This window comes from Haliaeetus albicilla, chromosome 4, assembly GCF_947461875.1.
Source record: "Haliaeetus albicilla chromosome 4, bHalAlb1.1, whole genome shotgun sequence".
Classification (NCBI taxonomy): Eukaryota; Metazoa; Chordata; class Aves; order Accipitriformes; family Accipitridae; genus Haliaeetus; species Haliaeetus albicilla.
This window is the reverse complement of record NC_091486.1, coordinates 21,671,422-21,695,539: the sequence shown is the minus strand read 5'-3', so window position 1 is coordinate 21,695,539 and position 24,118 is coordinate 21,671,422. Positions and strand designations below refer to the sequence as shown.

The following is a 24,118-nucleotide window of genomic DNA, read 5'->3' as shown; positions in this document are numbered from 1 at the left end:
AAGTCCTTCCTGTCTTTATAGTTCACTTTTTATGTGGCTATTTCTTACATGCAACTTGAACTTACTGTATTGATTCCATCTGTTTTTCTTCTATCCCATCAATGACCTAAAAATCCCTGTTTCTGGTAGACTTAAAACAACACTTTCCTCTGATTTTAAACAACTTAATTTTCAGGATTTGGGAGAAAATTAATGTGAAGTACTGGTATTGTGTAGAAATAGCGTTTTGTTCTTAGTGGTATGCCTGCATTCTGGTTCTTCTATTTGAAGTGTATTAAAAAAAACCACAAAACTCACAAAAAAAAAAAACCACACCAACCCCCCCCACCACCACCACCAAACCAAACCAAACCAGGGAAAGTGCTTTTTAGGTATCTTACAGATAGTTTTGACGTATCTTTAAGTGATGGACATATAATGTTTGAGAGTTGGGGTGGTGAAAAAATTCTGCCTATTAATTTGTTGTGGTTTTACATTGTTGAATATACTAGATGTCTAAATACTTTTTGTTTTAATTTACAGGTGTTATAATTTCAAGAAATGCTGTGACCTATTTGAAGAACATAATCCACAAAACTTTAGTCCTGTGATAATTTTTTAAAACTAGAATGGCTTTGAAAAAAACACCTAAACTACTCAAGAAATTATTTTTTCACTGGAAACTTTGGAAGTTTAGCATTATTGTGTTTGTCTTTCTGGTATTTTTATTTTTATTACAAAAAGAAGTGGGTGTTCAAGATTTTAAAGATGAAGCAGGGATTGAGCCAGTTGTTGGGAAGAAAAGTCATATGTTAGGTCTCATGTTAAATGCTATGAACAATATCAAAGGTGCAAAGCCAAAAATGCAGATAAAAGCACCTGTTAGGCAAACTAAGATTACTGGAGAGAGACGCTGTTTGCCAGGACACTATACTGCAGTGGAACTAAAACCCTTTCTAGATCGACCCCTTCAAGATCCTAATGCTCCTGGAGCTTCTGGTAAAGCATTTAAACCCATCAACTTAAGTTCAGAAGAACAGAAAGAAAAACAGCGTGGAGAAGAAAAACACTGTTTTAATGCATTTGCAAGTGATAGGATTTCTTTACACCGAGATCTTGGACCAGACACTCGACCTCCTGAGTATGTTGAAATGTGTATGTCCTGATAGTTGAAAAACTTGTCAGAAATGCAGACTGCAAAGTGCTTTAAGTTCAGCATTAGGTGATAGTTTAAGAAAGTCTCCTAGCTATACGTAATGGTTGGCCGTACATAATGATCCACAGTGCCAAAGCCAAGAATGTTTAGAACGGCTCACTTCTTTCATGGTTTTGCATTCCAAGTAAACATATTTAAATAAGGTTTTCTGCTATTGCCTTTAAGATACAATTTTTGAGTGACTTTCTGGAAGCCTGCTGAGTTTTACTTAGAAGAGAACTAAAAATGTAGTTTAAACTTTTTCCCAGTTTAAACACCAATTCCCCCTGCCTTTTTTTTTTTAGTATTCGGTGTTGATAAAACCACCAGCATAATTAGGAATTGTAAACTGTTTAAGAAGGCAATAGAACATCTCAGTAGTCTTGTAGTATTGAAAAAATTTATTAATGAGGACTGTAGGACTTGGGTAGAGTGGGTTTTGGTTATGACCATTCTCTGTCAGTGTCAGATTTTATGTTCTCAACTATCTGTGTCAGAAGTGACTAGCCTTACTGACCTGCTGCTGGTAGTATGAATATCACGTTACACGTGATGCGGCTCACAATAACCTTTGCTAGAGCATAACTGGTGAGTTTTTGCCTGTGTACTTTGTGAGGCAATGGCTGTGATAATTACTTTGGGGAGTCTTCCAGTCTCTAAAGTTGACAGGCAATAAACAGTAAGTGTGCAGCTTATGAATACGGAAGTGTTGTCTTGTCATCTTGACTTGCAATTGGATTTAAATTTACGTTCAGAATACATCAATCTTGAAAAACTGTGGGTTTAAAATTGTTTCACTTGAATGGGATATGCTGCCCTAAGAGTTACATGGTTTCTACAAAATTTTGAAGTTTTGAATTAGATCTGTTCTAGTTTTCCTTGCAAACTCTGCATTCTTCTAATAAATATTCTTCTTTGTATTTTGGGGTTTCAACAGTAATGCTGACTTGAAGTCTGATTTTGCAGCTCAATACAATAACATTTCTTTCTGAAGACCTGGATACTATATGAAATGTCCTCAAATGTTTGTGAGACAGAAGCAGAATTGAGTCAGTTGTTCAAGTGGCATTCTTATTCATCATATTTTTTTAAAAATATTTTATACAGCTTCTCCAGCTGGAGCTCCTGCCTTTGTGCTCCAAAACTGGGATGGGAAGCTGAGAAGCTAAAATATTTAATGTCCATACATATAAAGCTTTGTACTAGAAAGAGAAGGGTTTCTTTTAAGAGTTTGAGTGAAAACTCTTTGTCCATTTTGTAACATTTGACACTTTCTAATCTGTAGGTGTATTGAACAAAAGTTCAAGCGTTGCCCGCCATTGCCAACCACAAGTATTATAATAGTTTTTCATAATGAAGCATGGTCTACTCTGCTCAGAACCGTTCACAGTGTGATGTACACATCTCCTGCCATACTGCTAAAGGAGATTATTTTGGTGGATGATGCCAGTGTAGATGGTAAGAAGTCTTTCTATTTTCTCTTGATTTTTTTTTTTTTTTTTAATTTAAGACATGTTAGGATTGCAGATAAATTGGTTAAAAGAGGATATCTCTTAACCACCATTAACATGTAAAATGGTATTCTAAGTGGTTTTGTTCCTTTCTTTTTCTATAAAATAGTTCTCCCCCATCTTTTTTTCATAAGGTAGTCAAATATGAAATTATTGTCCTCTAAAAGGTTTTTAAATCCCATTTCTGGTTATGCCAATTCTAGTGCTGCTTAAACTGCATAACTAGTTGCATGACAAGTAGCTTTGTAATTTGTGCTTCAAACCAATTACAATTTATAGAACAAAGTATCCAAGGATAAATCATCCAATGCTTGTAGCAATTTGCATTTTATCATAGTGATTGTCTTTATGCAAATTAATTACATTAATATGAAGGGAAATGTCTTTCCTAGAAAGTAAAATTATTTAATGGAAGAATAATCTTCAATACTCAATCTGACTGCCAAAAATAATTGAATGTATACTAAGTGTGATCACAAATGCAAGTTCAAAAAACTTTATGTGCTTAACTTCAGATTAACATGTCTGTACATACATGCTTATATTAATGTATTTACACTTTTTGCAAGTCTGCATTTAGTATATTGACTGTCCTGGGTTCTGATACTGCCATACTCGGATGTGAAGTGTGTTCAGTAATACAGATTAATAATAAGGATGGACAGAGGAAGGAAGATGATGTGGGATGTTTAATGAGGGATGTGGGGTTGTTTCTCAAATTTTGCACATTTAAATAACTTTTTATGTAGCTTCTGTTGCTGTTGTAAATATTGTAGCCTTTGAAAACTGTGTGTAAAATGTGCCATCATTAAGGAAAAAATTTGCGTGTTCTGTAGATAACTCGAGTAAGTAGGTACATGATCCATTTGCTCTGAAAATGGATTTTGAATTGATACTTAAACTGTTAATACTGCAGAAGAGATGTAGATGTACTAGCACATGTCCTTTCTCTTTTAGAATATTTTTTGTGTTCCACCTCCTGTTCTCTGCCAGTCACCTCTTCCTACGCCCCCACCCCCAACAAAACGCAGCCTCTAAAATAACATTCCAGAGTCAGGAATTGTTTACTGCTTTGGTGTTGAGGTCATTCCTGGGATTAGTCCAAATGGTTTATCCTGTTAGTTTAATACTGTAAAATTTTAGGCAGTGGCACATATATACACTTAATATCCTGAAACTGATTTGTCATTCTAGAATACTTGCATGATAAACTAGATGAATATGTGAAACAATTTCAAATAGTTAAAGTAGTCCGTCAGAAGGAAAGAAAGGGTCTAATCACTGCACGGTTGTTGGGAGCTTCAGCAGCAACAGGAGAGACCCTCACCTTTCTGGATGCTCACTGTAAGTGTAACCTGTAACTATGCCAGGTCTGTTTATAATGCTGTTCTCCTCTTTGATTTAATGATGCAGATTTTTTTTATCAATTATGAACATTAGCAATGTATCATCTTTCCTATTGCTGTTTTATATTATTGAAAATATAATTAGCAATGTTACTTAAAAGCAGTGCATATTGGCTTGCTGTGGGCATGTTAAAATATTCCCTGTGTACTACTTTATAGTGAAGTAAAAATTCAGTGCTTGTTCCCATTTTCTCCATAGGTGAATGCTTTTATGGCTGGTTAGAGCCATTATTGGCAAGAATAGCTGAGAACCCTGTTGCTGTTGTAAGCCCTGATATTGCTTCTATAGATCTCAATACTTTTGAATTCAGTAAACCATCTCCTTATGGGCACAGCCACAACAGAGGAAATTTTGACTGGAGTTTGTCATTTGGATGGGAGTCTCTTCCTAAACATGAAAATAAAAGAAGAAAAGATGAAACCTATCCAATTCGGTAAACATAATTTGAATTATATTTTAAATCCTTTAGTTTTCATGGTTTTTTGTTATGAACACCAGTTTGTAAATGAACAGGTTCTTCAGATGATTATGGTCAGAAGTCTTAGCATCTTAGATGGTTTTTGTAATACTTTCTTTAAGAACCACATTGTAAATTTTAAAGCTTTCGTGAAAATATAGCTTCCTTAAGACAGTAATTGCTCTGCTTTACCTTTTTTTTACATACAGTAGGAACATAGTAAGCAATTTCTATATATTTTTTTCATCAGCAGGGAGAGGGAAGAGGAGGATTAAAAAGAGTTCTTTTCAGAGACAGTACCACAGATTCTGGCTCCTCATTCATCAACCTCGAAGGGATAATAACAAACATTCAGAGCACCAAAATACTAGACTGATACAGTGGTGCATTTGATGATAATTTTATGTGCTTTGGCCACAGACAGGTTACTGGTTTGGAGGAGTAATAACCACTTGATATCCTCTACACAGAAAAAATGTATTATTTTTCCTGATGCTGTCTTCTATACCAGCAGTCATTAGTCTAAACTGGTTGTTAATAAATGACAATTAAACTGTCAAATGAGACTCGATGTGGGCAGATTTAATTGCCTGAAGTATTATCTATGCCAGGAAAATATATCAATGTAGTGAAACACTGACAAATGCATGGGAACTTCCTAGAACAGTTATACCATGCTTTTACATCTATATTCAAAAAAACCTACCTATTTGAATCCTGTCTTCCTCAGTAAATTTCTCTTTTTGCAGAACACCTACTTTTGCTGGAGGTCTCTTTTCAATATCAAAAGACTACTTTGAACACATTGGAAGCTATGATGAAGAAATGGAAATATGGGGAGGTGAAAATATAGAAATGTCTTTCAGAGTAAGTTTAGCTACTTAATTAACAGGGGTCTCTATATTGACAGTGTACAGGATTTTTTAGGACAAATTAGTATTAGGTCTTGACTTCTCTGCTGACTCAGCCAACTAGGACATGGAAAATGAATTACTAATGACCTATGAAAGAAAATACAAACTGAACGGAATTTTTTTTTTTTTTTTAATATGTGTTTAGGGTTGATAGCTGAAATGTACATTTCCAGGGTTTACCTGATTAGGAAATTCACTTCTGGTATGCCTGATATATGCACTATTGTTAGTGGTTTGGGTTTTTTTCTGGTAAACAATAACATTGCTGAATTTTTTTTTCCACCCCCTTAATTTTAATTGCAGTGCACTTACACAAAAAATGTTATTATTAGGTATGGCAATGTGGTGGACAGTTGGAGATCATGCCTTGCTCTGTTGTTGGCCATGTCTTTCGCAGCAAGAGTCCCCATACTTTCCCAAAAGGTACTCAAGTGATCACACGTAATCAAGTCCGCCTTGCAGAAGTGTGGATGGATGAATATAAAGAAATATTTTACCGAAGAAACACAGAGGCAGCAAAAATTGTGAAACAAGTAGGTGGTGGTGGTGGTGGTATTAGAAATCACACTTGCTGCGTTGAAAGTTTTGGTGAGCAAAAGTTATTTATTGACAAAGTACGTAAGGATTCTAGATATTTTAATGAAAAGACAGAGTTCAGTTTGCTTAACGGTATAGGCCCAACAAACATGAAAAAACTTAAGTGTTTGGGTGGTGATAGTGTCATTTTGTGTGGTGGGTTTTTTGATTGGTAGGGGTTTTTTCATATATTCTCTAAAATCCTGAGTTGTTTGCATCAAGAAGCTACTGGAACTACCAAAAGAGCATGAGAAAAGCTACTGAGCATATAAAATGCAAACTAACTTATTTTTTGGAGTGAGAAACATAATTTCTCATTACTCTCAAGTTGCTTAGCAATTTTACTTAAAAAGCAGGTTTTGTTGTTCTTTAGCTGCAGAATAAAGCTTATTCAATGATAGATATCCATCCTGTCTATCTGCTTAAAAACTTAAGTTAAATTCAGGGGGGTTGGCTGTTGGTTTATTTATTTTTGTGAGTTTTCTGAGCTTTGGTCTTTCACCATCTAGAATCTAGAGTTTTCTTCAAGAAGCTATTTTTTCTCCCTTCATATGATAAATCTTTGTGACTATTGTATCACTAATAGCATTAGATTTCCTAAGCATGTTTAGCAGCTAGACAACTGAATTTTCTCTGGAACATTCTGCATTGTACTCACTACTATGCTAATTATTTAATTAATCCAATTCATTATTTTGGCTCACTCCTTTTCATGAGATCAGTTAGCTTTATAGCTCCCATCCAAATGGTCTTTTTTGTACTTTCCCAGTTCATGGCACTGTGTTAACTCTTGGGACTAAGGATACTTCTCTTGTTTCCATGTTGTATTGTATTTTTCTTGCCCGTGCTTTGAAATGCTGCAGGCAGGATGTCAGTGGTGTTATGACACTGAAAAACAAACAGCAGTAACAGTAGTAGTACAGTATTTAAAAAAAAAAATAATCAAAAAATGAAGCTTAAAACTTGTTTAATACTACAGTACAGAATATCATAGATTTATATGTACAAAATTGATACTAGTAACATTAGTATATTTCTCTTCCATCCTTACTTCCCTTCCTCTAACAGAAAACATTTGGAGACATTTCAAAAAGACTTGATTTAAGGCACCGTCTGCAGTGTAAAAATTTTACCTGGTATCTCAGTAATGTTTATCCAGAAGCATATGTGCCAGACCTGAATCCTTTGTTTTCTGGATATGTAAGTTTAATTTTAATTATTCTCTACAGTCTTCCATAATCCAAGAAGTTTACTAATCTTTTGTGCTACCTTAGCCATAGTATTTACATTTTGGCTATCACTAACTGCCCTAGGGTTTTCTGTCACTACTCTGGACAAAGAATCTCTTCTGCATACCTTGCTATTTGAGTATTTTATAGCTTTGTCAATGACGATATGAAATTTAAGCAAAGCTTCTTAATAACTAACAGTAGCCTTGCCTAACGTGATCTTACAACCTGCTAAGATAAGCAACATTCTGCCTATCACTAACAGTTAAAACAACACAAAAGTACTAAGCCGGTGGTGGGAGATTTCCTGAATTATCAAGGTAAATTTAGCTTTATATAGTAAGAAGTCTGAGAAAATTTTTAGTTTGTGTTAATAAGGAAAACTGGACAGCTGTTTGCTTCTCAGAATTAGGTTTATGATGAAGAAAATGTGTGTTTATAGTTATATGTATGGGTTTTTTTTAAAGACCATTGCATTTCCTCTGCCAAATAACTTCTTAGACATCGCATTGCTAAAACCAAAAAAATATTAAACAACTAATAATTCTTAGTTTGAGGTGAATGTGAAGGTTTAGCATGTATTTACAAATAAAACTTTCCCTTCCTCCAATTTTGAATATTTTATGTGTATCTGTTCAAATCGTAATTTAAGAAGAGTAACCTTGTATACCAGTAGCCTAATAATTCACAGGGTGTGGCTGTAGACAGCCATAACATAGTTACTAGGCTTTGGGTTAGACAAGATTAAGTGAGACAAGGATTTTTAGATTTGAGCATAGCAGAAAGTAAAAATGAACTAACAGCTGTAATTGTTGTTAAGCCAAAGGTTAGTTTTGTATACAAATGAGGCAGTTTAATTTTTTGTTGTCCCCACTGAGCTTCTTTCTTTTTTTTTCTGGTAACATCCTTTCTTTAGTTAAAAAATACAGGTAACCGCATGTGTCTGGATGTTGGTGAAAATAACCATGGTGGCAAACCATTGATTATGTATTCTTGTCATGGACTTGGAGGAAATCAGGTAAGATATTTGATACCTGATTTTTATGATCTATTCAACTGTAACCTTATCATATTAAAGCTTTTAATTTACTTTAGAGAAATGGACTAATTTTTAATATGCAATCTCTCTCTCAATTTTTTTAAGTGTTAATTCCTATATATATTGTTCAAGGAAAATTTCATACTGCTCTTCATGTTGTGTCCCAATTCTAACATTTTATGTTCAGCATACAGATTCAGATTTTTAACGCAATTGCACTGCTTCACTTGATCTCTCCTTTCTGTGCAAAATCTTTTCATCCTACCCTTACTACTTTCTTGTAAGTGTTGTCTTCTTAATTCTTCCTTTCCTTATGCTTCCTCCTATTGCTTCTTTCTCTGCCACCAGGACTTGCACTGTCAAGGAAGATGGTGGGAATCCGGCCAATGAGAGACCAAGTGGTCAGTACTGAGCCACCTTCCCTATCATGCTTGCAGCCTCATAATGTGAGGTCAAAGTGGTCTATCCTGTACTGGCTAATGCAAGTGAATAATATGATTGAATTTGTCCAAGAGGAGTTCTCTTTGATGCATAGCTCTTGGAGGCTGCAACGGTGCTCTGTTTCTTCTACAGTATGATTTGCAATAGATGTCAGATACTGAATCCTTCAGGCACTGCTGTAATACTAATAAAAGTAACATCTCCTTCCCTGCCCAGAAATGAACACTTCTCTGTTGCCTTAAAGAGTTATTTGGTGAATAAAATTTATCAACTGTAAACTAAAGGTCAACAAAGGTTTAAAAGTTTTTTTAGAATATAGTTGTAATTTTTCATTTTTTAAATAAAATCTTCAATCTTAAAAGCCATCCATTGATGGCACTGTGAAAACTCAGACACATGATCCTAGTTAGTTAATGCTTTCCTAATAAATTTTTGTGGGAGATGCAAAACTGTCTAGATTAAAAACTACGCTGTTATGTTAGCTTCTTACCGTACTGAACTTTTTTTTTATTCTGCTGTGGATTAATACTATATTAGCCTTTTCACATTGTCAGAGTCATTAACGCAGGAACACTGTACCAAGACATTGTATTAAGAGATCTGCTGTATGCTTCTATTGTCATCTCTCTCTAAGTTATCTTGGACTGTACTAAAACTCTGTGCTTTCAAGTGTTGTGTTTTTTGTTTTTCCTCCTGCCATAAAATAACAGTCTGAATCCCTTTAAATGCCAGCCTTCAGAGAATTTTAATATAGGTTTTGTTGGCAAAGCGCAAGAGGTGTGCATATTTGCTTACTTAACCCTTCCCATTACAATACCCTATTTTCAGTTTTATGTTCTTTACCAGACTTTACCAGTGTAGGCTGACATTTTCTGTGCTACCTGTTGTCTTCATCCATATATTTGAGGTAGGAGAATGGAGTGGAAGAGAGAACCTAGTTTTCAGAGTTGTACATCAACTGTTTATCATTTTTCCTTTTTAGAATATTCTGGGGCTGGGAACATGTCCATCTCAATAGCATCTCAATATCCAATATTAAACTTAGCTTTCAAGTCATATGTTCAGGGCTTGCAGAGATGTTGGAGTGCAAAAGATAAATCAGAACGGATTAAGTCAGAGTAACAGATTTAGAGTAAATTACTATGTCTGAGAGCTAAGTAACTAAGTAGGTCACTCCTATCAGTACCTGTCTCAGGGAGTTGGGCGCAGAGACTTAAGAGCGAGATGCGTGTTTGTTCCTCAGTGCTATTCCCATTGATGCCAAGGCAGTGAGGAGGCGGAAGCTGACCAATTGGACAGACAGTTGAAAGCAACAGGGAGCTAACTGAGCCTGGTCTTAATAGTCAAAGGAAAGATGTGGTGAAGAAGGCTGACACATGGAGACAAGAAACAGTGGTAGTGGGATGTAATGATAGGAACTCTGCTATTTAATGAAGGAGAAAAGGAAGATACCAGGATGGTAGGGTAGGACTAGAGGTATAAAAGGACAGCTGTGTCTGAAACTGTTAGAATTAAATCCCTTTTAAGATTGGAATTATAGCCTAGAATTCCTGAGCCTTAAGAGTACTCTGCTGTCAGGAAAAAATGGTGAAATTCACTCACAAAATACATGCTTCCATTACTTTTTGAATGGCTAGCTCATAAGAGAACATAACAGCATCCTATTGTTAGCATTATGGTTTAGATCAAGCAGCAAAAGTTGACGTACAGCAATCAGTATTGTTTGATGTGACAAATGATTTTTTTGTTGTTGCTCTAAGGAAAAACAAAATCCAGCAACAAAAATTGCATAAAGATTTTTAAAGTTAAGAAATGCCAAATTTGAAGTTATCCATGCAACTATCTCCACTCTTCAGTTTGTCTCCTTGAATTATATATGATTCCTGGGGGAGCAAGCAATGAGATCTTGCATCACAGTACACAAGGTGTCATTTGCAATTTATACATCTAAGGACTTCTAAATATATTCCATTGCATTAGTATTAAAAAATGTCTTCAGTTTTGTAACCACTTTTAAAGCATACATGCTAAAGATCAGAGAAATTATTCTGTAGTCTCAAATTGTTGAATAACAAATCTATTTGTGTTTTGGAATTTCAAAGGGTAAATTTAGTTTAATACTCTTGTTTGTGTTTATTTACTGAACCTTTTAACACTTATTTAAATAGTACTTTGAATATTCTGCACACCATGAAATTCGACATAACATTCAGAAGGAACTTTGTCTGCATGCTTCTAAAGGACCTGTGCATCTTCGCGAATGTAACTACAAAGGCCAGAAAACCTTCACTGTTGGAGAAGAGCAATGGCTGCATCAGAAGGTATTTGGACTGTGCAGTGAATCAGCATTTTTATCAGTGATTTTTTATATGAGTTAATTTTTGATTTCCAACAAAACAGAAAACCCCAATGAAACAAAACTCAAAAGCCAAAAAGGAGTAAGTTTATTTCTGGTAGGAAAATGTAGATAACTTCAGCTTTTCAGTTACCAGCTCAAAACTTGATGATTTCACTAGTTTAAATATAAAGTAGAAATGTCACTTACAAAAACAGTTGGTCCTTTAGTGTGTGTCTGAGCATCCATCTGGAAGTCAATCCAAATGTTTTGTGGGTTTTTTTTAAATATTTTTAAAAAAATTCCTAAAAAAATAAGTTGGCACTTGCATACTACTAATGTTTGTTTGCTGGCCCCTGTCTGCACTCTCTGTATGGCCTTATTCTTTAACAACAATGAACTTGGGAAAAAAAGAGTGGGGGGAAATAGCATGCTCATTGTTTGTTCACTTTCTTTTTTTTCCCTCCTTTTTTACTCACTTTAGGATCAAACTCTGTACAATGCAGCACTACATATGTGCCTTACAGGAAACGGAGAGCATCCGAGTTTGGCATCCTGTAATCCTTCAGACCCCTTCCAGAAGTGGATCTTTGGCCAGAACAATTAAGATTTGATATTTATAGGCCAGAAGCATTTTTATTAAAAGAAAAGATCCATTCTAAACTGTGATCATATATGTACACTGCATTTTTAAGTGATGCATCCTTCAAATGCAAAATGTTTAAAGTTTCTTTTCCCTCTTAAGTTGGATGTAAAATGTGTCATCCAAGATTCCCTAGGAGTCTGTTATACCAAAGATGATTGAGATCCAAATTAAGAAAAATGTTTACAATATTTCTATGATAAGACTTTATATATTGACCACTGATTCATGGATCCTATAGTCCTCTTTCACCTTGGGGACCATATGTATATTGTTTTTCCACATACTGTAAGTACTTCTGAAGACTAGTTTTCTCTGTAGAATTACGAGAAATTATTGTATACTGTCTAAAAACCAAGACACTTTATACATATATTTTTATGCTCAATTGGTAGACTAATTTTTATTTTTTTTTAATCATTTACTCACTGCACCTTTCTCAGTATTTTTTAAGTTCATTCACTTGAAAAATTAAATATTTTACTTTCAGGTTAAAGCCGAATAGGCTACCACACTGTGCTCAGCTTCTTGCAAGTCAATTCTTCTTTTGTAGAAGAAAAAAATCATTCTTACTGAAATTTGTATGTATGATTATTTCAATGGAAAATCTGCTTATTCTGACATTAATATCTTTTTGTTTAGCCAAAACTTTTTGTATAGGTTTTTCATATTTCATAAAATTTAAAATTTATTATGAAGTTATATAGGAATAGATTTCTGAGCTGCTTAACATTAACACATTTTTTCAGCATTTTGTTCATTATTACTTTTAAATTACATGTTATCTACTAAACCCACTTTTTTTGGTAGCTTTTAGTGATTTATGTAATGGTTAGCTAACAGGTTCCTAATGTTATCTGTACGTAATTTCTTGTGCAAACATTTGCATGTTCTTTTTTTTTTTTCTTGTTCTTGCTGTTTCCCCCTTTTTTTACAAAGGACTGACCTCAGTTTTATCAGTCCAAGTGAGACCTTGGCCTTCCTAACTATTCTGCTAGCCCTTTTCATGAAATATTGTATTCTTGTAAGCATCCGCAAGTATACTTCAATAGGTCATGTAGAGCTATGACTTCATAAATAGTCTTCCTTTGATTAAGTATTTAAAAACATACATATATATTTCTTTGGTTATTTTACTGGATGCATAGTTGTTAAACACCCTCCAGTTGGTCTTGCCTTGCAAACACCAATCATGCCCATTTTCTGACTGTGATTATCTTAGGCCTTCACACAGAAATGTGCTCTTTAGAAACAGAGGTATATGCTTACTTGAAAACGTCTGCTTCAGGGTATGAATGTGAGATTAATGACCATCCAACCCTTAAAGCATCTAAGATCACATAAAATTGCACTTTAATAAGGCAAACTCTATTTCATAATAAAATTTTATATTCTGATCTGGAGAAGAGTTAATTGGTTTATGCAAATTATGGAGGTTTAAAAATAACCTTAAATTTGCATGTGTTATGATATGGGAGGAAAATGGCTATGAAATTAAAACAATAAACTTCTAGGAAGGGAAGGAAGCAGCAGAATAAAGACAAGGAAAAGACTTACTGTTGTCTAGAAGTGCCAGTGTTATTAAGTAAGGATGGGAAACATCAAAGGTAGAAAGGTACTTAGACTTTGCATCTTGTTGAAAGAATTGTGTTGAACATCTATGGTATCTATTCAAATGGAAGAAAATAGGAGATATAATAGCAACCAGCTTAGTAATAAACTCTTTAATCATCAGAATCTCAAGAAAGGTGCATGTAACAGTGGAAAGTTGAGCAATAAGATCAGGTGTAGTTAGATGCAGCTAGTAACTGTATTTTAGGAAATGCTTAGTATTTCCTTTAAGTACTGTACTCATAAGAGGAGGGTGATTAAGGAAAATTTCATGGCTGCCAAAAGAAAATAAAATTCAAATTTTTAAAGTGAAGACAAACAAAAATATTTGGCTGCACGATCAAATATAAAGCTGAGAATAGATTTGAAGGGGTGGGTATTAAAGATTGAATAGGACAAAATACACTAATATTAAATTTGTCCTTTTGTCCTGGTAAATAAACAATATCATTACATATAAATACTAATTTATCTGTAGAGTCTGGTGGATGGATGGATGATGATGTAGGGTTTTTTTATTTCTAACAGGGGAGGGAACATATATCTGGTTAATTTAACAGTATCTGACTAATGAATTCAGCTTCTGAAGAAAAGCAAGAAGAAATCCTTTCAGTAGTTCTAAGTCATCTAAAAGACAAGTGAATAAGCAAGGACCAGCAAGAATTTGTCAGAGCATTAATTTAAGCTGATTTCTTTTTCTGGCTTGATAATCATGCCTTTGAGTCATGTCTTGGCTTCTGTAAGGCTTTTGTTGATACCTGTGAGAATATCCTGTGAAGTTAAAGCTGTATGAATTAAAATAACTTGCTATAGTGTGGACATAAACTGTTAAAAAGACTGTACTGGGAAGGGTTATTAATGCCACATGAAACTGGAAGGCTGTGTCGAATGGCATTGCAGCAAGATCTGCCTGTGCCCTCTGATAAATATTTTCATAATTCAGTAATGGAATACAAAGTATTCTTATTACTTTCACAGATCAAACCAATATTGGAAGGGCAACAAATGTTCTTGACAAACTGGAGAAGGAGTTGAGGAAAAATAGGATGCAGGTCAATGAGAAAATTGTTCAACAAATATGAATAGAGGATGGGACATTACGTAAGACAGCAGCTGTGCTGTATTGATCCCCAGGTATGAAATGGAAACTGAGTGTTCAAGGAACCTGTTCTAGAAGACAAGGTATTTAGCATAACTGTTTAAAAGGACCTGAGTTATTGAAGTTCCTAGTTCGTGTTATACAGCAAATGTATTATATTATTTTTAATACCACTAAAGAGTAATTTCTTCATGCAACCTGTTTCTCTTACAAACTTGTTAGATTGGAATTTGCATATATGAAACATCATTTATCTACTCATTACCCACTTTTCTTTTTAGAGGTAAAATTCCAAACCTGGATAGAATTTAAATTGCAAGGAAACAAGTGTTCTGTTGAACTTGGAGTTAGGAATCTTTTCATGAGCAGTGCTAGAGGAGCTCCACTTTGTCTTTTTTGTTTTTCTAGTTGGTAATCTAAGACCATATTATAGTAAATATAGCAGTATATGTACTTGTCACTCTGTTTTCTACAAAGATTAGGTATAGTAGGTTACCTGATTATTATATTTTGTGTTCAGTTCTAGCTGTGGAAGGGGAAAACTTATTCTGTGATTTAAAATCCTCTTTAAGATTTTCCTTTCATTTTTCAAGACTTCTTTTCTGGCCTAGCATAGGTCAATAGTCAAAAATTCATAATACACTTTAATGCAGGTTTTTTAACCATTGCTACTATTGGAAACACTCTAATTTTTTTTTTTTTTTTTTTTTTTAATGCTTACTATCTGTTCTTTAAACTATGAGTGACATTTTAGTCTGTATTTTTGCAGTACTTATTACAACAGCAATTGAGTTTACTTGGACTCCCTACTACCTACCAGAAAAGAGGGAAGCAGATCTATAAACAGAGGAAGACATTAAGTGACTTTTTTTGTTCTATTCTGTTTGAACATCTGAAATTAACTTCTTTGTCTACATTGAGTATTGCACTTTCTAATATGCATATATATGTGTGTATACATATAGATATCATACAATTTCAGAAGATCAATAGGAGATCTGTAAATATGATTGGAGGTTTAGAAAAGTTTTTTTTTAAAAGTTAATTACATTTTTCAAAAGTAATAACAAAGCAGCAGTAAGAAGAATTGCAAGCAGTTCAAGTATTAGTTATTGTGCATCTTCTCTGTGCTTTTCTACCATCAGCCTTCAATATTTCTGAAAACTAAACTATTTTACAGGGTTTTTTAGAGGGCAGAAGCAGATGTTCTCCTTGGCATAACTTATTCCTCCAACATGATTCTCTTGAGTAATTATAGTATGTTCTACAGTGCAGTACTAACTTTTCTGTACTTTGTTTTGCTGTATCTATTTCTTTAAATATGTTGAATTACTGTAACTGAGAAGTACATGAAACTGAAAGAACTTGTGGAAACTACTTTCCTCTTAAAGAATAATCTCCCACATTTTTTGAATTAGCCTGATATAATCTTATGCATCTGATCAAGATTATAATATTAGATTGAGATGTTGGGGTCTTGATTTCAGTGGCTGTCAGAACTATAGCCAGTCCTTTGAACTTCTTGTGCACAGATCGCCTTTAAGGTTGTACTTTCTATCAAATGTTCCAAGGAAGGGACATGTAATCTTTTCTGTATTTTAATGTATCTCCTGAATTCTTCAAGTAGGGACTTAATCGCTAAAACATGCTGTCCAAAACTGCGCTTGTGTCAATAGCACAATAATATTTCAAGTAGTAGTTTAATATTATGATATTAAAACAAACAAACAAACAAAACCCATGGATTTTTATTAAAAAGTTTTGCTGCATTAACCCTTCACTTTATGTTGCCCTCTTCAAAAGTTTTTGAAAAGTATATTTTTAAAGTTAAATCTACAATATCTGATTCTGTCCTTTATAATGTAAATGTTAGTTTGACTTTATATTTTATAAGGGGTAGCAATAATAACTTTAGCATGTCTTGTTCAGTTTCTATGCTGTCTGAGGGACAAATTCATACAAGAGTACCATTTTTAAAGGAAGAAAAAAACCTTTCAAAAGTAAAGCACTATCAAAGGGTTGGAAACCAGAAAAGGAAAAGAAAATCAGACTAGGAAGGAGCTAGATGGATGGGGAAAGAGCTGTATTGGAAATATCTGTCTAGACTGGGTGCCCTTTGTTTTTTGGGGGGAATGGATACAATGATTTAAAACTGTACAGCATTCCATACAGAGACTACAATTACACACTGATGTTCCCAGGCTCAGCAAACAAAAGTAAAATCCCCCCCAAAGTGAATGTCATATTTCTGCCCAACCCTCTTCCTCATGAAATAGTTTTACATGATGGAGGTTCTGGTTGATTGGTTTTATGATGGGAAATTGCATTTAAATTTTGTTTAGAATCAGATCAACATTATATTCACACACTGAAAAGCTAGGAAATGACAATTCAGCTCCTTGTGCAAAATAAAAACCAGAAATGCTGTATTTTCTGATAGGTACTGTATCTGTTTACATCGGATAGAGGAGTTTCAGGAATAAAAAAGCTTGCCGGTAAGGAATAAGAATTGTTTAATGAATAATGTTTATGTTGCTAAAGTGGCATTTACTACTACAACCAGCAACCCTACAAAAATTAATCTCAAACATAGATGTTTCAAATAGTACTCTTGTTCACTTAATATTTTAATTTTTGTAGGGTTTTTTTTTTTCCTGTTCCTAATTTAATTTCTTATTTTCTCATTTTAATCTATGGCTTGCATGTCAAATCATTATTTTTCTTCTCTCTGGGTTACAGCTCAGTGCTGTACAGCTTCGAATTTTGAAGGGGTATCAACTGGAATTAAAACTTCAAATTGATTTTTTTATTATTATTATTATATGAAATACCTTTATTCTCATTTCGTTTTGTTTCTGTCTGCAACTGAACTAGAAGACGGCTAATGTATTACATCAACTTTTGTTACTTTCTTACTAAAACTATAAATCCTGGCTTCGCTTTTTAGATTCATATTTGATCAACTTTTCACACACTTTATTTACTACCACTAACAATACTTTATTATATTATACTTGAACAATGCACATTAAAATGGCTAGTTGTTATGGTTTATTTTTTTAAAATTCCTGTGCTTTATCCCTGGTGTATTTCTCATGCTGCATTGTGTTAGAGTGCACAAAGCACAAGGAAAGCTTTTTGTTAAGAGTGGAGAATTTCCTAGGGATAATGACCTCAAAACAAATATGCTACCCTAAAATATTATGTTCCCAGGTACTGTATGTGAAATTTTATTCTAAGTTGAATTGGACTGGCTTGTCCTAAGATAAGACTGACTAATTGTGGAAGGTATCAACTGATGGCTGAGGCACTATGTTATGGCCTACCTGATTGAGGCAGGTTAGGCATCATCTTGGGAATATGAAATCCATTGTGATTTGGTGGGTTTTAAAAAGATCCTTTCAGTGTTTCAGGTAGAGCTAGTTACCAGACCAAAGTAAGAGGGTGACTGGAGAGCTGTCTCCCTTCATTAAACAGCTGAATTTTGGACTGTAATAAGTTGACTCAGCATAACTCAAAAGCAGCAATAGAAACTGCTGCTAGTAGTATGTTTACTGTTAGACTGCTCCAAAGTACATAGAGAGGGATGAGAATCAAGTAGTTCTTCTTTTGAATGTGACTATCCCACTAGCTTTTTCTTCCTTCCTCCTGACAGTCCCTTTAACCTCCCAACTTTTAAGTGGACATCACTGTGTCTGCCTTCTCTTTACCATGAGCAATCTCAATCATCCACCTATGCCAGGGCAAAAGGAAGCCACTGCTATAACCAGGATGGTTTTCATGCTTGCCTATGTCAGTTTAAATGCAAAGATAACCTGATTTCTAGATTCTCAGTATCTGTTTTCTCCTTAACTCTGTTTAGGAAGTCAGCCAGAATGTTGGTGCCACTGGACATATGCAGTAGCATAATTTCAAAGGCTTAAGTGCATTTTTTTTGGCAAAAATAGGAGCCTCTGGAAGGTAAGACAGCCAGACAGGGTTTGGGGGACTCAACAGCCATAGGTTAATACATACTGAGGGTTTTTTGGCTTGTTAGAATTTACTTTCTCATGACATTGCTTTTCTGAATGTCTTTCATAAAATTTCTGCTGGAAATGCCCATTTTTATTTTTGAAACAATTTTTTTGCTTAACTGGAGTCAATCAGGTATATGCTCTGTTTCTGGTTCACCAGGATTCCTTGACCTGATTTTTGCATTTCTAGGGTGTCTGGATCCTTCAAGACCACCCACTGAAGTAGTGACGGGTACCAAGGCCTGTATCCCTAGTTAGCGTAGTTAATGGGATTGCTCTGCAGACCTTAAAAATCTTGGCTGTCTAATAAACATATATGGTAAATTAGCAAGAAACACTGTTTCTTTCTACTGGTGTTTCACTGAATGTTCTCCGAAGCCAGTACAATTTCTGTAAAAATGCTTTGGTTTTAACAAATCATTATACTTCCTCTCTCATTGTTCTTGACCAGCTGTAGCTATCGTGTCGAGATAAGGCTAAATATTTTCACAGCTTCTTAATCAATCATGGTGCTTGTATTTTTTTTTCAAGCCTACAGAATAGAATACTCTATGTACTAAGTTATAATTTTGTACCTAGTATTTCTAGAGTCTAAAGACAGCTGAAAGTAAATCCTGTCTTGCCAGTAATGTCTTAAATATTGTGGATAAAGTTAGGTGGTGTTCAACTTCCAGGATGAAATATTTGATGCTTGGGTTCATGAAGGAGAAATACATACGGTAGTGTCTGGTATAAGAAGGGAATGCCTGCAGTAGTACGAAGGATTGGATGACTGAAAGGTTAACAGCAAAGAGAACAGAATTTGTCCAGGAAAGAGGCTTAGGGGAAGGGCAGAAGTTAAGTGGAAGAAAACTAAGGCTCTAAAGTGGGAGCTTGGGGGGCTGTCCTCCCCAGTCTTCTGTTATCACTAATTTTGTTTCCCTTCTTAGCTCTTTTTTGCCTCAAAAGAAGCAGAAAGGTGGAAGTCTCTAGCAGTCTGAAATGGAGTATGAGACAGCCCAATGTGCAATAGACCAGTATCAACCAATAGTATGGTTGGCAATGTCTTGGCAATGCAGTTGCAAAAACGATGATCTACTTAGGTGAATATGTGGTTTGTGAAACTTAGTAGTGCTACAGCTGTATGTAGTCAAATTTCCATACAGGTTCAGTCAGTATGACTGAGGCCTGAAACCACTGCAACTAGCAGCAAGTCCTGGAGAATGTGTAGGAGATGGAGAAACTTTTCAAACTAGTAAATGACCGAAGTGAAAATAATATAGTCTTTCATCATGGAATATAAACAGTCTATGCTGTGTGCAAATGGCTGGTGAGGACAGCTGCAGAAGAAATGTAGGTTACACCTAGCAGATGTTAACTTATACATAAGGAAGAGAAAAAGGAACCTCCTGCCCATCTGATGGAAGGAAAAACTGACGGAGCCTGAAGGACAGAAGCATAACATTGAAAAGCAGTGACAAAGGCAGAAAGCTGGGTGGCTAAGTCAAGGACAGAGTGGACTTGGAAAAGTGACTCTGAGAAATGCTAGGGGAAAGCAGAGATGTGGGAGGAAAAGCAAGAAAAGTAGGGAACAGGTTCCTCTAGGAGTGAGTGTGGGACAGCAGTGCAAGTGAAGGGCAGTAAGAGTTTGAGGAGAAGCTGGAAAAGTGAAGTAGCAAGGAATCTGGAATCTGTGGTGGGAAGAATATTGTCAGAAATTGCATTCACACAGGAAAAATATGTAGGCACTTTAAGGAAGAGCTCCAAGGTTAGAATCACAAAGTGCTGCTGAGGTTTCTTAATGATGACTTGCACCAAAGTTTACTGAATTAGTGATTCTTTTGGAGTGCCTCAGTGCCTCCTAGATTATATAGGTCTGAGAAGTCTAGATGCTTTCTTCTCCACTTGGCTAAACCTTCTGTACTTCAGACATGCCGTGCTGTCAGGAAAAGGTAAGTGGTTGACAATGTGTATGCTATCGGAGAAATCATCACATGCCTTGTGACTGATAACTGGTCAGCTGACAGGCTGCTAGCTACTGGGTCTGTTGCCAAGGAAGATCATTATGTATGTTTTTATCACTTCCTATTGGTTAATTGTACTTCTAAAGGCCGCTCAGTAAAATAACATTGGTCTACATAGATTACCTTGCATCTAATTAAAAATCTTTGCTTTATTATTAACCCTTGCTTTGATATTAAATGATTTCTATGAGATAATAAGATCTGTAATTTAACAGGGGACACCAGTTCACAATGACACAGCACACTTACCTCTGCTACTATAGGACTGTAGGGTTTCCTTTAATCGTACGGTTAGGGAGGCTTGGGAACTGTCAGATGGCTAATTAGTATCGGCAGTCGCAGGGGGTGGAGCAGAAGTCAAGGGCACAGCAGCAGGCGGACAAGCTCCAAAAAGTCTCTCTCGCTGCATTATGTTTTTCTCCCCGCTTTTCCCTTTCGCTTGCGGTTGGAGAGAGAGCAGCAAAAGCAGACGCAGACGCTTTATGATCTGCTTTCATTTCTTGCAGAGTTGTCTTAATCAATTTCCATAAAGTTGCAAGACCTTTAACTTCTTTAAACCCGTTACTAATCTCATCCCATAGGGAGGTTCCGATAGCTTTCCAGGTACTAAGTTCAAAAGCTGTACCCACACTAATTAAAAGGTTTCTGTCCTTGCTCCATTGTAGAAGCTGCTTTAAACAAGCTTTATCATATTTTTTGCCTCTCTCTCAGTATATGTTGGGGGAGCTTAACTACCACTTCTTCTTCTTTGGAAAGCGTAGACCTCATCTCCTCCCCCGACTGCTCACCTCCTTTACGAGTGAGTCCTTTTTAATATCTGTCTCTGTTTTTTCAACCAGCCTCATAAATGTCTTTATGGCTGTCTTTTCCCTCGCAGATGCTGCGAAACCCTTGCCACCCTTTTTATCAATGTAAGCTTACGATTTTACCTGCTTCTCCCGAGCAGTGTCCTGCCTCTCTCGAGCAGTGTCCGGCGCTGTCTTTCAAGCCACCGTGGTCCACGGCAATTCCCCGCCTTTTCAGTAGCGTTGCCTCTTGTTCCTCTTCGGATCACGTCGGAGGTCGCCAAATGTAGGGTTTAGGGATTATTCCGTGCGGGGCCCAGACGATAGAACACCATTATGATGATTAAAGTCGTCACTTTATTGAGCTTAGCTGATCATTTTTATACAATTCTCTAAGTTGTTTAGAAACTCTGATTGGTTGCTGCATGCAAGCATTTGGTGTCCACGCACACAAGCATAAACGGTGATTGGTTACATCGGTACTGTCCACGCGCACAAACGTAAGATAAAGTTAGTTATACCCGCTCTGTACACGCGCATAAACATAGGACATAATTGGCCGTATTAATTAGAGCATGCAGGACTAGTCTTAGTCCAATTGGTCGAGATAAGCCCCTGAATTGAGGTTGTTTGTGCCAAGTTCCCTTTATTGTGGAATGTGCACCTGTGTTTTTCTAATTGGGATCTTTCTTTTTCTATCTTCTTGTTTATTCTGTTCAAGGCCTTCTAAAAGCATCTGGAACGCTCCTGTGACCATGAGCTACTTTTAGGCCCAATAACTAAATTCCCTATAACTGAACCTGACATCGGACCAGGAAATATTCACTGAATATACTTGCCTGACTGTTAATCCAAGAGCTCCCATGTGTATTTTCAAAAGGGACTGGAATGTGTAACAAGAGAGGAAAAAGGAATAAGGGAAATAAAGCTAGTGAGCTCAGGGCAAATCATGGCTACTACCTCCCTGTCTAGTTAACTGGAAATTAAAAGCTGAAGGCCACCTATTGACTCATTCAAGACCTGTGGTTGAAATGTAGACTTGCAATGTTTTTGCTGGCTGTGGAACAAAAATTGGTTTCTGTGGGTTGGCTGGGCCTGCCTAAAAGCTGGGCTTCTGCTTTAGCTCTGCCACGAGCAGAGCCTAAGCCTAATTTTTGGTGGCAACTTTGAGCAAGAAAGATGGAGTTTGGGGAAAAATGGAGACATGCAAAGGCCAAGTGAGATGAGGGGCAGCCTGTGCCTTTGATGTGAAAGGGAAGGAAGAGGCGGAGGTATGGCCAAAAAGGTAATGTGCGGCCCCAGTGTGCATTTCCAATACTTGCTTGGGACTGGAGCCAAAAGCCCAAGGGAAATGCTAGAAGAAACAGAACTAAAAATGCTTTTTGCATGGTAATAACTGGAAGGTGTCTCCTGCAAAGGCTGGTTTCCCATTATCCACAGCTTCTAGCACTCAAACCAGTTAATGTGGAAATAAAAATGGTTTCTGCAGTCTGCCCACATAGTGCATTTCGTTGTGTGCATATAAACTAAGCCATACAAACAAAAGCTTGTGCAAACTAAATCCCATTTTAGCATCAGAAACCAAGAGATGTTTGTTACATAATCCAAAACACCCTAGACAAATACTCTAGGGTGCTATATCGCTGTACCTGAGCGAGCTTAAAAATCAGTTGAATTTTCCCTTGGGCTACACTCCACTTTGTACCATGTCACCCTCCTTCCAGAACTTCTCTCGTTAGCAGGAAATTTCTGCTGAAATGTCTATTCAAAATATTTAGCAAATATCTTCATTTGTCCAGCACACGTTGTGGTCATAGTATAAACTCAGACATGTAAATCATAAGCCTTTACTCTCCTCCAAGCTAATCGAATTGAAGACTTTTTTTTTTTTTTTTTTAAATTCTGGATGGCATGTCTAAAAACCAACTAAAACATCTTCAACTGCCTCATATTGTCTACAGCTCTTCTGGATGTTGTTCATGTTCACATAAGTGGCATGCTGAAAATCAAGAGTTTGTTGCAGGGGGTTCTCTGGCTCTTTTACTGCCTTTTTTTTTTTTAATTTGAAGCACTTTCAGCAATAGTATTATGCTCTTCCCCCATGGAAGGGAAAAAAAGAAATGTTACATATACAGCATGTAAAAATCTATACATCAATCAGATGGCTATGTAAACTAAAGATTACCAGAAAAGCTAGCATCAGTGTTAACCTCCACTCCACCATGTTCTCTTATACATCCAGGAAAGTAATCACAAGTGCTGAAGAAGGCTTGATTTCAGGCAAGGACAGCTCAGTCTTACTCCCAGCAGGACAAAGCAGGTCCTAAATGTTCTGGGACTTCAGGGCCTGTGGCTCTGGGCAGCTCCTGCCCACGAACAAGAGGCCCCACTGGTTGCTCATGGCTCTACCTGGTTTGACACCATTAACTGCAGTGGGACTTCGCCAGCTCACCATACCTGAGGATTTTGTTTCATCACCCTCAGGAGTAATTGCCGCTTTATACTAGCGTGAGTATAGAGTTATGTAAGTACTATTAATAGATCAACTTACAACTGAACCTTATTTTTCAGTCTTACTTCTGAATTGGGATCCTGATGTCTTGAATTAGAACACTAGTGCTAGGAGTTGTTTTACAAAATTTTTTGTAATAGTATGGCTTCGCAAGCCCTGAAGCAGCAGTGTTGACTATAGTTCATGGCAATGCAAAAAGCTGTCTGATAGTGGATGTTAACCTATTCCATTCTGTGTAACTCCTAACAAATTAAAAACAAATGCTACCATAAATCCTATGAGAACTTTTTTTCATAGTCTAGAGAACATCTGACCTTTATAAGTTTTTGTAAATACAAATAATTTAGCCATATGCAATTTGTCATTAAT

The 24,118-nt window shown here is 36.0% G+C and overlaps 1 protein-coding gene across 2 annotated transcripts; it reads left to right on the top strand.

The window, feature by feature from the left end:
* Positions 1 to 485: 485 nt before the first annotated feature.
* GALNT3 (polypeptide N-acetylgalactosaminyltransferase 3) lies at positions 486 to 16,684 on the top strand. Of its 2 annotated transcripts, XM_009914022.2 has the most exons (10): positions 486 to 1,120; positions 2,460 to 2,632; positions 3,880 to 4,029; positions 4,291 to 4,525; positions 5,299 to 5,416; positions 5,796 to 5,996; positions 7,108 to 7,239; positions 8,185 to 8,286; positions 10,917 to 11,069; positions 11,568 to 16,684. In XM_009914022.2, exons 1-10 carry the CDS (start codon positions 609 to 611, stop codon positions 11,688 to 11,690), a joined length of 1,899 nt encoding a protein of 632 aa, XP_009912324.1. In that variant the 5' UTR covers positions 486 to 608; the 3' UTR covers positions 11,691 to 16,684. The 2 variants fall into 2 exon arrangements, with proteins under 2 accessions (XP_009912324.1, XP_069637392.1); XM_069781291.1 differs by lacking the exons at positions 10,917 to 11,069; positions 11,568 to 16,684 and adding an exon at positions 8,656 to 9,417.
* Positions 16,685 to 24,118: the final 7,434 nt, after the last annotated feature.